We start from the raw sequence: 11,451 nt of genomic DNA, 5'->3' as shown, positions 1-11,451 counted from the left end.
TTTACGAGTTCGGCGTAATGACGTACAACGACCTCCACGACTTCTGTAGTCCTAATCAGCCACTTGGTAACAACAATCGTTTTTCAGACACGAAAACTCTTCAGAAATCACCAGTGGGGTCACTGCTGATGTATTTAATGTCGTAGAACAAAACGTGATCCGTCTCTTAAATGAGTCTCAACCACAGACCTTAGTTCCAGATATCTTCCTAAAGCCTTTGGAGAGATCCCATTGGCTCTGAGACGAGGAAACAGGAAGTGGTAAAATGCTAACTCACGTCCGGGTTTTAGGACGCGTCACTGCACCACTCTATAGATATATGGCTCAAATTGTGTCAAATTGTTTTTACANGGAGGCAGGTACTTGCTTTCAAGCAGAACACGGGGAAAAACAAATTTAGCGGGAGTGTTTACGTGTTCGGTGTAATGACGTACAACGGCCTCGACAACTAAGTTGTCGAGGCCGTTGTACGTCATTACACCGAACACGTAAACACTCCCGCTAAATTTGTTTTTCCCCGTGTTCTGCTTGAAAGCAAGTACCTGCCTCCTGCAAACTGTTAAAACAAAAGCTTCAACTTGTACAATTTTGAATCTGTATTTTTGAATATGGATCTTAAGTTGGCGTGACGTTGAAGCAGCGACCCTGCTGTAGTTCGTTTATAGCATAACGTTAGCATTTTGCTTCTGGCGATTAGATTTACAATTAGAAAATTATAAAAGTAGGGTAGACATGTGGATATTATCCGGCTGAACAAAACGTGATCCTTCTCTTAAATGTGTTTAAACCACAGACCTTATTTCTAGCTATTTTCCAAAATCCTATCGAAAAATTGCATTGCGTTTTTGTCGAAGGAACCGGAAGGAGTTTACTTCCGGGTTTTAGGACGCGTCACTGTGGCACTCTATTATAAGGTCATATATTAACTGGGATTCACACAATATTTGTAAATTCATTGGTATCTGATGATTTTAAATACCCACCAACACTGCGTCTTGCTTTTTATTGCACTGGTTGCAGTACATCTTGTCGTCCCCGCTGACTTTTTCCCCCTTGAAGAATGCCTTTAACCCTTTCTCCTGTAAACATGGTACATATATTCAACCTGCCTGCGTTGGAAACAAATACACAGCGCTTATTCTCGTGAAAGGAACACACAGTACCACGCTGTAGATGTGACCACGCAAGTCTTCTATTGCAAGTGGCAGAACCCAAAAAAAGCTCCTGGACTGGTTCCTCTCTTTGCACTTCTGGCATGTTGTGATGTGATTCAGCTCCCCTTTGAATATCTAGACACAAAGACACATCAGAGGTTCATAACTGCTGTGAAACTTGGTATTAAAGAGACTGCTAAGGGAATATTACACTGAAATGTAGCTCTTTAAGTATCAAATAGCAATGGAATTTAACTAAATTGTGTACGTTATACTGCAATACATCTGCTACAAGTAACTTCAAAAATTAAGATTCTGCTAACAAAACAAAAACACTTAAAAATCCAAAATCCCAAGACTTTAAAAAGTAATAATGTTGCACACTTCTGACCACTTAATAACAGTTTACAAACCAAACAACTAATATATTGATCAAGAAAAAAACTGCAGATGAATCCACAATTAATATAATAAGCTGCTTTATTAAATTGTTAATAATGATCTCCACTTTCATGAAATAAAAGTGTTGAATGCTGCATGAACATTATACCGGGCGGTTGCACTGTACAATGAAATGCCTAGGCTCAACTCTCCACACCTAGATATTAAAAAACTACACATACAAACAAAAATATAATGTCAAAAACTAGTATAAGAATTAAAAAAAATATAAGCTGACATTAAAAATCCCTGTCTAATACATTTTTTTTTTAAAATTGGATATATAAAGAGCAGGGTAGAGTATGGTGTATAAATATACATCTATAACTAAGATAATATTAGATATACAAATTATTTCATATGCTATCCGTACCTGAGCTGCAACCGGACTGGTCATACACAGGATCTTCTCAAAATACTCAGCAGCATCGCGTTGCTCATATACTGAAAGTATTTTTAAGGACAGAAAATATCATTATTAACATATGCAGAGTCAGTACCAGGCTCGAGGGTCTGCAGGATTTTAACACTCGAGCTCCTACAGTGAAGCTTACCATTAGTGATCCCCAGTTTTTCTGTGACGTCAAGTGTTTTGGCAATTCTTTTTCGTAAATCAGCAAACAGTCCTTCCAGCTGTGAGTCAATGGTTGTTGAATCTTTATTGTGGCACCTGTGGCACAGTGAGAAGAATATGATCAATATACCAATCAAGCAAAGTCACATCATTTTGTACTGCACTGATTTTCTTGGACAAATCTTTCTTAAAGGAATAGCTTTACATTTTTGTGACAGGAAATAAGACACTTGACCCATCAGCAGGTTAGCTTAGCTTAGCATAAAGACTGGAAAGTGGATGGCATTTAACTGGTGTTGCCTGATAACCAAACAAGAAATATTCAGACACGTAACCCCTCGTAACACTACAACATGTTATTTTTAGGTTTTGTATTTTCTTAATTTAAGAGTCTCTGGTAGTTGTGTGTTGTTAGCATTAGACAGAGCTAGGCTAACCCCCTTGGTCCAGTCTTTATGCTAAGCTAAGCTAGCAAACTGCTGGCTCCAGCTTCATTATAAAATACAAACATATATGGTTTCCAGCATGTCAATCTAGTCCTATAATAAAAAAAAAACATTTATTTTGGTTTTCATTTGATCTTAACAGTCTAAACTTTAAAAACAATCAAAAATAAAGTCAAGGTTACAAACTGTTGTACAGCCTCCTGGAAGTCTTCGGTCATGTAAAGCACCTGAAGAATACTGTTCAGATAGCATGTCAGACCTGGACTGTTAAGGCCATGGTAATCTAAGGAGACAATAGTCAAATTAGACACTTTATCATAAAAACTCAGACACATAAAAGCATGTTTGAGTGGCATCATGTCATGTCACCTACCTGAGATAGTGAAGCTGTCAAGTTTCTCTCTGAATTTTTCAACAACGTCATACCTGATGCCTTTCAAATGAAAATGTTTTGAAACAATGTTTTTTTTTATGTATCGACTCATCCTGTTGAAGAACATACAGCAGAAGTTAAGAGACAGCAAGCAGGGAAAACTTCAATGGTCACAGTTTAGTTTTTTAGAGTATGGCCTTATTTTGCACTCAATGCTAATAAACTAGCTACGGAATCATCAACGACAATAGAATAACAGTGAAAAGTAAAAAGACAGGAGTTTTAAAGATGTCTGTGCATGTATTATGATAGTGTTTTGTTGGTTAAGAAAGATGGTGGAGAGGAAATTGTATTGCAGCTAATACCATGAGGGTGGATACGCTGTGAATGCAAGGTGTACAATTTAACATGAAGAAACCAGAAATTGGATAATACTGGCAAAGTTATGAAGATAATGATATATTTTTCCCATTTCACTTTTTAAGTCATACATAGAGACAGACATTACATCTGATTAAGTATTATGTTAATAGTTTCTAAATGCAGAATAGTACCTTTCATTTTTTGAAGGAAAGTAACTAAGTTACTGCAATAACTCTACATTTAACTGACAGTTACAGTTAAAAAAAAAAACACATCAGATTTACACAATAATATGTTATGATCAGTTTATAAAATATTACGTATTGTTATCTATAAATCATGCAATAGTATACACAATAGTTCAAAGTAGCTCTACATCCACTAGACATGACACTTCACACACAATAATGCATCGCTATTAACAATCCAATAACATAACACAACATCCTGATATCTAGGCATGGAATGGCAATGAGTTGAACAATAATACAAATTTAGAAAAAGAAAGCCCTGATCGATTTATAATCTTGCATGGCAGCTAGAGGATGAAACTAAAGGGCGCTTCAGTCCAAGAAAACACATATTACGTGCAAAGGTGTAAAGTAACTAAGTGCATTTACTCAAGTACTGTTCCTAATCACAGTTTTGAGATACTTGTACTTTAGTTGTGTATTTATTTTTGTTCTAGCCCACTACAATTCAGAGGTAAAACGTGAACTTAACTGTAAATCAACACTTAAATAAGACTTTAGTTACTTCTGGAGCATACAAAGGAATTAAAACTAGCTGCACCTTTACCAGCTTTGATAACACTTTAATGCATCAATAATTATAATCAAACATATAATATAGCCTGCCCTATATTATACTGAAATTAGCCAATCTGCATAATGAGTACTTTTACTTTTAATACTTTAAGTGCATGCTAATGATAATACTTTTGTACTTTACTTGAGTAACATCTTGAATGTAGAACTTTTACTTGTAACTGAGTATTCTTACACTCTGGTACTTTTATATAAGTAAAATCTGAGTGAACGCAGCTGGTTTGTTTGGGTGTTATGGAAACCCACGTTGGATCTCAGTCCTCCATTACCCAATCTTGTGTCAACAAATCGTTCAGCAAATGACAAAAGTAAGCTATAATATTAAATATAAAGTGATAGCCACACGTACACGATAACTCATAATAACACGCATTGCCACTTCTTATTTAGTGACATGGGAGGGTAAACACGAGACGACTCACCGTGCAGCTTATCTAACCGACGGATTCCTTCCTTTCACTTTCGTTTTCAGAGAGTATTTGAAGGAGGGAGGAAACGCAAACCCGAGAAAAGATCGTTAATATTTCAGCTGCCTGGAGACCCTGGAGACTTTACCTTAATCACTGGGTTTTGAACTTGAGCGAAATCACTGTCCGGAATTGTTGCTACTTCCGGTTTGACAACAACAATAACAAGGTAAGACATAACTTCCTCTTATACATATATATTTATCGGTCAATAGAGTTTTATTCACTGCGTGTCATACAAACTGTAGGCCAGTGGTGTAAGAAGTAATATTGTACTTATGTAAAAGTAGCAATACAAAATGACTTTGTTAAAAGCAAAAGTCCTGCATTCTAAATCTTACTAAAGTAAAAGTACAATAGAATAAGCATGATCCGAATATACTGTAAGTACCAAAAGTATAGAATCACATGAGTTACTGGGTTACTATTATGATTATTCATGTGTTTTTATCTCAACTGATAAAGGTAGATCTAATTTGAATATCTTTATATACTACTGCTGCTGGACATCTTAACTTAAAAATATATGTCAAAGTTTATTTAAAAATTGATTTAGACTTTGTGTTAGCTAATCATCTAAAGCTACAAAATAACTTGTAATAAAAACTGTCAAATATGTAAGGAGTAAAAAGTAAGATATAGGCCTCTAAAATATAGTGGAACACATAAAGTAGCATAAACTGAGAATACTCAGGGAAAGTACAAGTACCTCAAAATTGTATTCAAGTACTTTAGTAAGTGTATATGTAACTATCCAGCACTGCTCTAATAATTAAAATGTAAGTTGGTTAAACTGAATTGAAGTTTATATTGAGGTAGCTTTTCAGAATAAGACTCTAACATTAGATGTGCAAAGTGTCTTTTAGTGTTTGTCAATACAATAAATAAAAATGAATGTTTTACGTGGTTGACAAGTTGATTTTCATATCAATGATATGTATATATTTTGTTTGTAGTGCACTTTTTAAACCATCAACACAAAGGGCTTTCCAAAGAAATACTTAGCATAACATATACTAAAATATATGCATAACCGAACACATGTGTATTGATATGATCATACACACACTGCCTGAATAAATACTGAGTTCTACTCTATGTACTTTTATGTGAACGTGAACCAGCTGGAAAATTCCCTAAGTTTCTGTTCAGTGAGTCAGATCTATGAGCTCAGTCAGCTGAAAAAATATCAGAGCCAAGATGTTTGTCTTGTCAGCAGCAACAAGTGTATCTCCAACACCTTATGTTCAGAAGTTTCCAGATGACTAATTATATATCAGATATAAATAGCTCAGTCAATTAACATCAATAAATCCACATTATGCCACCTATCACTCCAGCACCTGCATAGAATAAACACAATTGTTCAATAAAACAGTTTTCCAGTGATAGTTGTCTGTACACTCATTGGGTCATTGTGAAGAGGGACTTTCCAAAAAGTAAAGGGCCAAGTATGTTTGCCAATCTGTAAACTAAAATGCTCAAAACAACTCGTTATAGCCTATAACTGACTGATTTCATGTCAACATGTGTAACTCAAAGCGCCTACATTTTGGGAGTTGTAGTTCAAAGCACAATAATGCCACAAACTGAAGTAATACAAAGAACAATAAAAAGAAAAAAAATGTGTTCATTTAAATCTCACTTGTCAGAAATCATTGTTTTTTGTCCACTTACAGGACAATCACGATGAGCATGCGGGGACAGGAGCAGGTGGAGAAGAGGTACGACCCCCGGGACACCACCCTGAAGTTTGTGAAGAGGAAGGACGACCTGGATCCAGTGTGTGATGAAGACGACGGTCTCAGAGCAGAGATGTCCTGCGGCCACGCCGTCACCCCCGACTCCCTCACACAATGGTGTCGCAGCCAGCTGGATGATGTATGTCCTGAAAACACTGGGAAACTCAAATTGGGAAAGAGACAGTGGGTTAAAAAGACAGTTGGTAGCATGTTGCTATGTTATAAATAGATTGCAATGTAAGAGCATGTTTATTTTGTCCACTGGGATGCTCAGCAACACTTCTATGCTTACTCTGCCACCTACTGGCAAGTGCAAGACATGTTCTCTGTAAATAAAGAAGTCAGTATTTAATGTTAGTATCTATCTAAATAAGATACTAAATCTAATGCAATAGAGTTGTATGCTTAAAGAAACAGCTGTTTACTGATGCTTCTGATGAGCGTGAATCAGCAACAGTGCACAGAGCAAAAGTTAAAAGGAGAAAAGTGGCTGTAAAATCAAATGTAAAACCCAATAATCAAAAGTAAAACTTTTCTGCTACACTGAATGTTTCCTAAAGTATTTCAAGAAACATCAACCGACAAAACTTCATTCCATAAATAAAGAAAATATAGATAAGAAAGTAGAATAAAAAGGTTGCAGTAGAGTACGGTTTACTGCACTAGTATGAATGACGTTATACCAAAGGTCCTCCAGGTTTGCCAAAGGAAGTAGCATATTGTCTAGTTGCAATCATTTGAGCAGTAAACATCCTGTTTCCCCCTCTCTACCCACATAAACCATGTTTTGAAGGCCCAGTCGTGTGCACCAGTTTTCTGTAATACTAAAAAACATGTGCTTGTCTTTTTGGTTTTAAGGGTTATTACAAATTCAGATGCCCTGCGGTGGGGGAGGGGACCACACAGTGCAACAAACTGTGGTCGTACCAAGAGGTGCGCAGACTGGCAGATCTGTCTGTGGAGGAAATGCAGTACTTTGAGGAGGCCATGTCTCTTCTGGCTGCTGAAGAATACTGTGAGACACAAACAGTAAGTGTTCTTCATTTAATTTAAGGGTCTCCTATCATACTATTTTCATGCATATATTATGGGTCTCAGACATATAAAAATATATATAAAACATGCCTATGATGTGTTTTGCTAAAAATACCAAACAGATCATGCATTTTAGACATCCCTCATATCCCTCTATTCCAGCCCTATTGGAGAATTGCTGATTTGGGTCCTTAGCTTGAAAAAAGAAATTAGACGAGATACTCAGCTAAATGCTGCCGTGATTAAATGCGATATCATGTTCCAAACGACATCAAGGATTATTTCTGAAACAGTATGGACCTCAAATGCTTTTTCTCTTGCGGGTTTATCACAAGGTGAGTTCCTTTTTTTATTTCCTACTTTTTTACACTCTCTCCAGTACAGGTTAGCTCTGAGTGTTAGCGATGCTAATGTAAACAAAGACCATATTACGTCCAAAACACGCGGGACATTGTTTCCGATAGCAACTTTCTGATAGGGCTGTGGGTCCACATTTCCGATATTACGTCATATCGGACGCAAATCTAGATCAGCTCCGTTGTAGCCCCGTTTTTAGAGATTTGTGCATGGAGGAATAGAGAGAGGGTTTTGTTTTCTGACACTTTGTGGGTTCCCTGACACACATCTTTATGTATTAAATACATAAAAAGTGCATTTTGCATGATAGGTCCCCTTTAAATGTGGCATTTTCTCCTATTCAAATGTTCAACCAGTTTTTGCTCTGTTTCTCAGTGCCCACAGTGCAGGACGAGTGTGGAGAGGAAGGATCTCTCCAACCTGTGTGTCCGGTGCTCCATATGCACAGCGGATCTGAAGAAGACCTACCAGTTCTGCTGGCAGTGCATGAGGAAATGGAAAGGTCCGGGCCCTCGATCTGACTGCTGCGACAATGACGGCTGCATGAACAGGGACCTCCAGCTCTTGCAGACCTGCAAGACCCTCAGCCTGCCCGCGGTGGAGGGGGTCGCCGAATGCCCCTCGGTCCGAGCCTGTCCCACATGCGGCATGAAGGTGGAACATAGCCAACAATACTGCAAGAATATCGACTGCCCTCGCTGCCACGTTGTTTTCTGTTTCGTCTGCCTGAAACTAAAGAGTGAATGTTGTAAAACCAGTACACCGTACAAAATCTGTCCTAGTGGCGTCGCTCCGAGACAGGCTGCTATCCCTGTGTGGCAGAAGAAATGAAAAGAGGGATTTTATTATAGGGTTACATGTAAATAAGATTATGTTATCGTATTATACAGATAAATCTCTATGATCAGCCCAGATTACATACAAAAAAAGGGAAATTAGCTAATAATTGCAATGTCAAGGTTAACTTGTTTGCACTTTGTCTTGAAAGTATGGACTTTTAAAATTATTAAATGTTTCATCGTGAGAACAAAATGCTATTTACAATTGCATTTAAAATGGAAGATGAAAATTTTGAACATGTTTATAACATTCATATTCACAGTACGCCTGTAGTTTGTGACAGTACCACTGATTTGTAAGGGTTATTAAACTTGACCAAAATCAAATGTTGCATACAACATAGAATTGCATTACAATTCTCCTGAGAAAAGTGTGTGTGGCTGCCTCCATTTATGTCCATAGGTTCAGTATTTTTAATGTGTACTTTTTACAAACCAAACCAAGACTATCAGAATCGATTCCACTTGTATGTGATCCAATGGATTATGTCACAAAAAACATATAGCCTTCTATTCAGCAATTGAGTATATTTTAAAAGAACCATAATTATGACATTATTCTGTAAACTCTCAGGCTTGATTCATTGAAATATGTGACAAAATAAACATGCTGTGACTCCAATAGACTTCGGGTCTTTATATTATTTCTGCCGTCTGTATTTAGAAGCTGTTTTACGAGAAGGATGGATTTTGTGTGACTAGCATGGCAGGTAAGAGAACTGACCAGAAAGTGGCGCCATTGTGTTATTTAAAGTGAGTTTTAATGGTAAACAACCCCAGGATGAGGTTTCACAAACTAAGTGTAACCAGTAAGTGTTGCCAATTTGATCGACAGATCATCAATTAATCAACTCATTTTATGTTCTCAAGTACTTTTAGGTGCTATTTCCATGTTCTGCTACTTTATACTTCTAAAATGGGAATATTGTACATTTATTTGGCTATAGTTACTTTTTAGATTTTGATTTGACAAATAAAGCATCAGCTCAGTTTCTAAAACATGTGTTGAGATCTCCATATTAGGTTGAATACTTAAAACGAAAGTTAGTTATAATCAAATATAACCAATTATATTCTTGTATAACCCAAAATGAGAATGCTTCATATTTTATGATTTTCTATATTTACAGTATAAACATAGTGGTTTGTTAAGTTGAGTGTAAGACCTATTATGGTTTACGGGTGTCACTGATAAGGGAGGGGAGACAGTTTCTTCTTCCCACAGCAGTGCACAGGGGGGGGGCTCCTGACTTTTTGGGGAAAGACTGAGGCCCCAAAAAGGTGTTTGTACCTGTGTACTCTCATGTTCCGATTAACCCAGTTTCCCCCAAATCTCTTTTTTGTGTCCATATATACGCCGGGATCCTGAGTCGAGGCTAATCCTGTTGCTGTGGTCGTGTGTCCTGGATCCTGAGCACTGGATCTGAGTCCTGGACTTCGAGTCGTGGCTGAACCTGTCTCTGCGGTCCTGCCAGACTCTCACCATACTACTTCCCTGATGGCTCCCACAAGATTGCTGACATCCTCGTGGATTCATCTTCTTCTTATTCTACAGACACATGCATTTCCAAACATTTGGTCTACCTATGTTGCAAATGTATTATCTTTTCAATTTACACACGGCATCTATTTCACGTCTGTCCGTCCTCTGTTGCTCTCCCTGAGGTTTCTCCCATGTTCCCCTTTAAACTGTGGGTTTTTCTCTGGAAGTTTTTCCTTGTACGATGTGAGGGTCTAAGGACAGAGGGTGTCGTATTGTCATACTGATATTCTCTATAAACTGTGAAGTCCACTCAGACAAATGTCACATTTGTGACATTGGGCTATATAATTAAACATTGATTGATTGATTGATTTGTGCCATAGCCGAGAATAATATTTTTGCAAGTCCTGTACATCAGAGGCCATGCCCACTTTCCACAAATATGGGTTTGGAGGAGGTGTCTTTAGGTTTTTCTGTCCTGTTTCGAGCATAAAAACACTAGCAGAGAGGGAGCAAACTCGAGAGAGGGGGGGTTCCCCATATGCTCTCTCCCAGTAAGCTCTGGTTTTTGCCTCGGTAAAGTTCTCTCAAACTTGGTAACTATCGCTTGAATTTCTTTGTTGAATGCGGAGTAAATGTATTTGTTGAAAGCTGAATGAATTGATGTGTGTTGAAAGTTTAGCACCCTGCCACCTGTGAGGAAAGGCCCTCCCAATTCATGCGGGACTAGATGTGTTTATGAATTGATTTGTTGAATGAAAGTTTGAATGTGCTTTTTATTATCCCCGGTCATTTATGAGGAGATGCCTCTAAATTCTGTCGGACGATTTTAAATGTGACAACTGAATTGGGCAGTTGAAGTTACAATTTAGTGCAATAAATGTAAAACTGTGAATTGAGGTTTCATATTAGAACATGACCACAGCATGATATGTTTTGTAGGATTGTCATGTTGTAACGAGAGAAGGTAAAAACCCTGTATACGTTTGGACCAATTTTTCTTCAAATAAACTGATCCCACCTTTTGGATTGGGACAACTTAAAAGACATCAGCGCTCTCCTCTCCTGCTTCAAAGCTAAGATTGCACACTGCCACACTCACACCTAGGTAGGGCCACACCTCATTCACTGATATCAAAATCCTTCGGGATCGCTTAAACAGATTTAGCGGGTCGTCTGAATTGAAACAGCAGTTCATTGACCCTTGTTCTTCAGGATTTGATAGAGGTGAGATCTTGCTGACGTTGGTGAGATCATGAGCCAAGCACAACTTACACAGAACTCAATAACTTCTGTTAGGTCGATTAGTAGGTCTGAGTAATTTGCACGGAATAAATTATACAGGCTCCC

The 11,451-nt window shown here is 37.6% G+C and overlaps 2 protein-coding genes across 5 annotated transcripts in view; one reads left to right on the top strand and one right to left on the bottom strand.

The window, feature by feature from the left end:
- LOC104949358 (ubiquitin carboxyl-terminal hydrolase 47-like) overlaps nucleotides 1-4,675 on the bottom strand; it is a 9,490-nt gene extending 4,815 nt beyond the window's left edge. Inside the window, exons 1-7 of one of the 4 annotated variants that reach the window (XM_010775727.1) lie at nucleotides 4,601-4,675; nucleotides 2,989-3,101; nucleotides 2,802-2,898; nucleotides 2,150-2,265; nucleotides 1,969-2,039; nucleotides 1,164-1,289; nucleotides 984-1,079 (exon numbers count right to left, since the gene is read on the bottom strand). In XM_010775727.1, the coding sequence (XP_010774029.1) occupies nucleotides 984-1,079; nucleotides 1,164-1,289; nucleotides 1,969-2,039; nucleotides 2,150-2,265; nucleotides 2,802-2,898; nucleotides 2,989-3,100 (618 nt within the window). In that variant the 5' untranslated portion in view covers nucleotide 3,101; nucleotides 4,601-4,675. Of the gene's footprint in view, nucleotides 1-983; nucleotides 1,080-1,163; nucleotides 1,290-1,968; nucleotides 2,040-2,149; nucleotides 2,266-2,801; nucleotides 2,899-2,988; nucleotides 3,541-4,600 lie in introns of those variants that run through there. The other 3 variants (XM_010775735.1, XM_010775741.1, XM_010775720.1) reach the window with 3 other exon arrangements.
- A 51-nt stretch (nucleotides 4,676-4,726) lies between these two features.
- LOC104949386 (uncharacterized) lies at nucleotides 4,727-9,244 on the top strand. The gene is made up of 4 exons (XM_010775750.1): nucleotides 4,727-4,814; nucleotides 6,325-6,526; nucleotides 7,246-7,416; nucleotides 8,155-9,244. The coding sequence occupies exons 2-4, from the start codon at nucleotides 6,335-6,337 to the stop codon at nucleotides 8,608-8,610; spliced, it is 819 nt and encodes a 272-aa protein (XP_010774052.1). The 5' UTR covers nucleotides 4,727-4,814; nucleotides 6,325-6,334; the 3' UTR covers nucleotides 8,611-9,244.
- The last annotated feature ends 2,207 nt before the right edge of the window (nucleotides 9,245-11,451 follow it).

Source organism: Notothenia coriiceps, unplaced genomic scaffold (genome assembly GCF_000735185.1).
Source record: "Notothenia coriiceps isolate Sejong01 unplaced genomic scaffold, NC01 NC01_scaffold00000339, whole genome shotgun sequence".
NCBI lineage: Eukaryota > Metazoa > Chordata > Actinopteri > Perciformes > Nototheniidae > Notothenia > Notothenia coriiceps.
The sequence above is the reverse complement of the archived record's forward strand: the minus strand, read 5'-3'. Positions and strand labels throughout refer to the sequence as shown.

Bases quoted from the DNA above. Each gene is read 5' to 3' on its own strand.
- LOC104949386 (XM_010775750.1), top strand. From the start codon at position 6,335: ATGAGCATGCGGGGACAGGAGCAGGTGGAGAAGAGGTACGACCCCCGG. The intron at 6,527-7,245 runs GTATGTCCTGAA...TTTGGTTTTAAG, and splicing joins GTCGCAGCCAGCTGGATGAT to GGTTATTACAAATTCAGATG. The intron at 7,417-8,154 runs GTAAGTGTTCTT...TCTGTTTCTCAG, and splicing joins AATACTGTGAGACACAAACA to TGCCCACAGTGCAGGACGAG.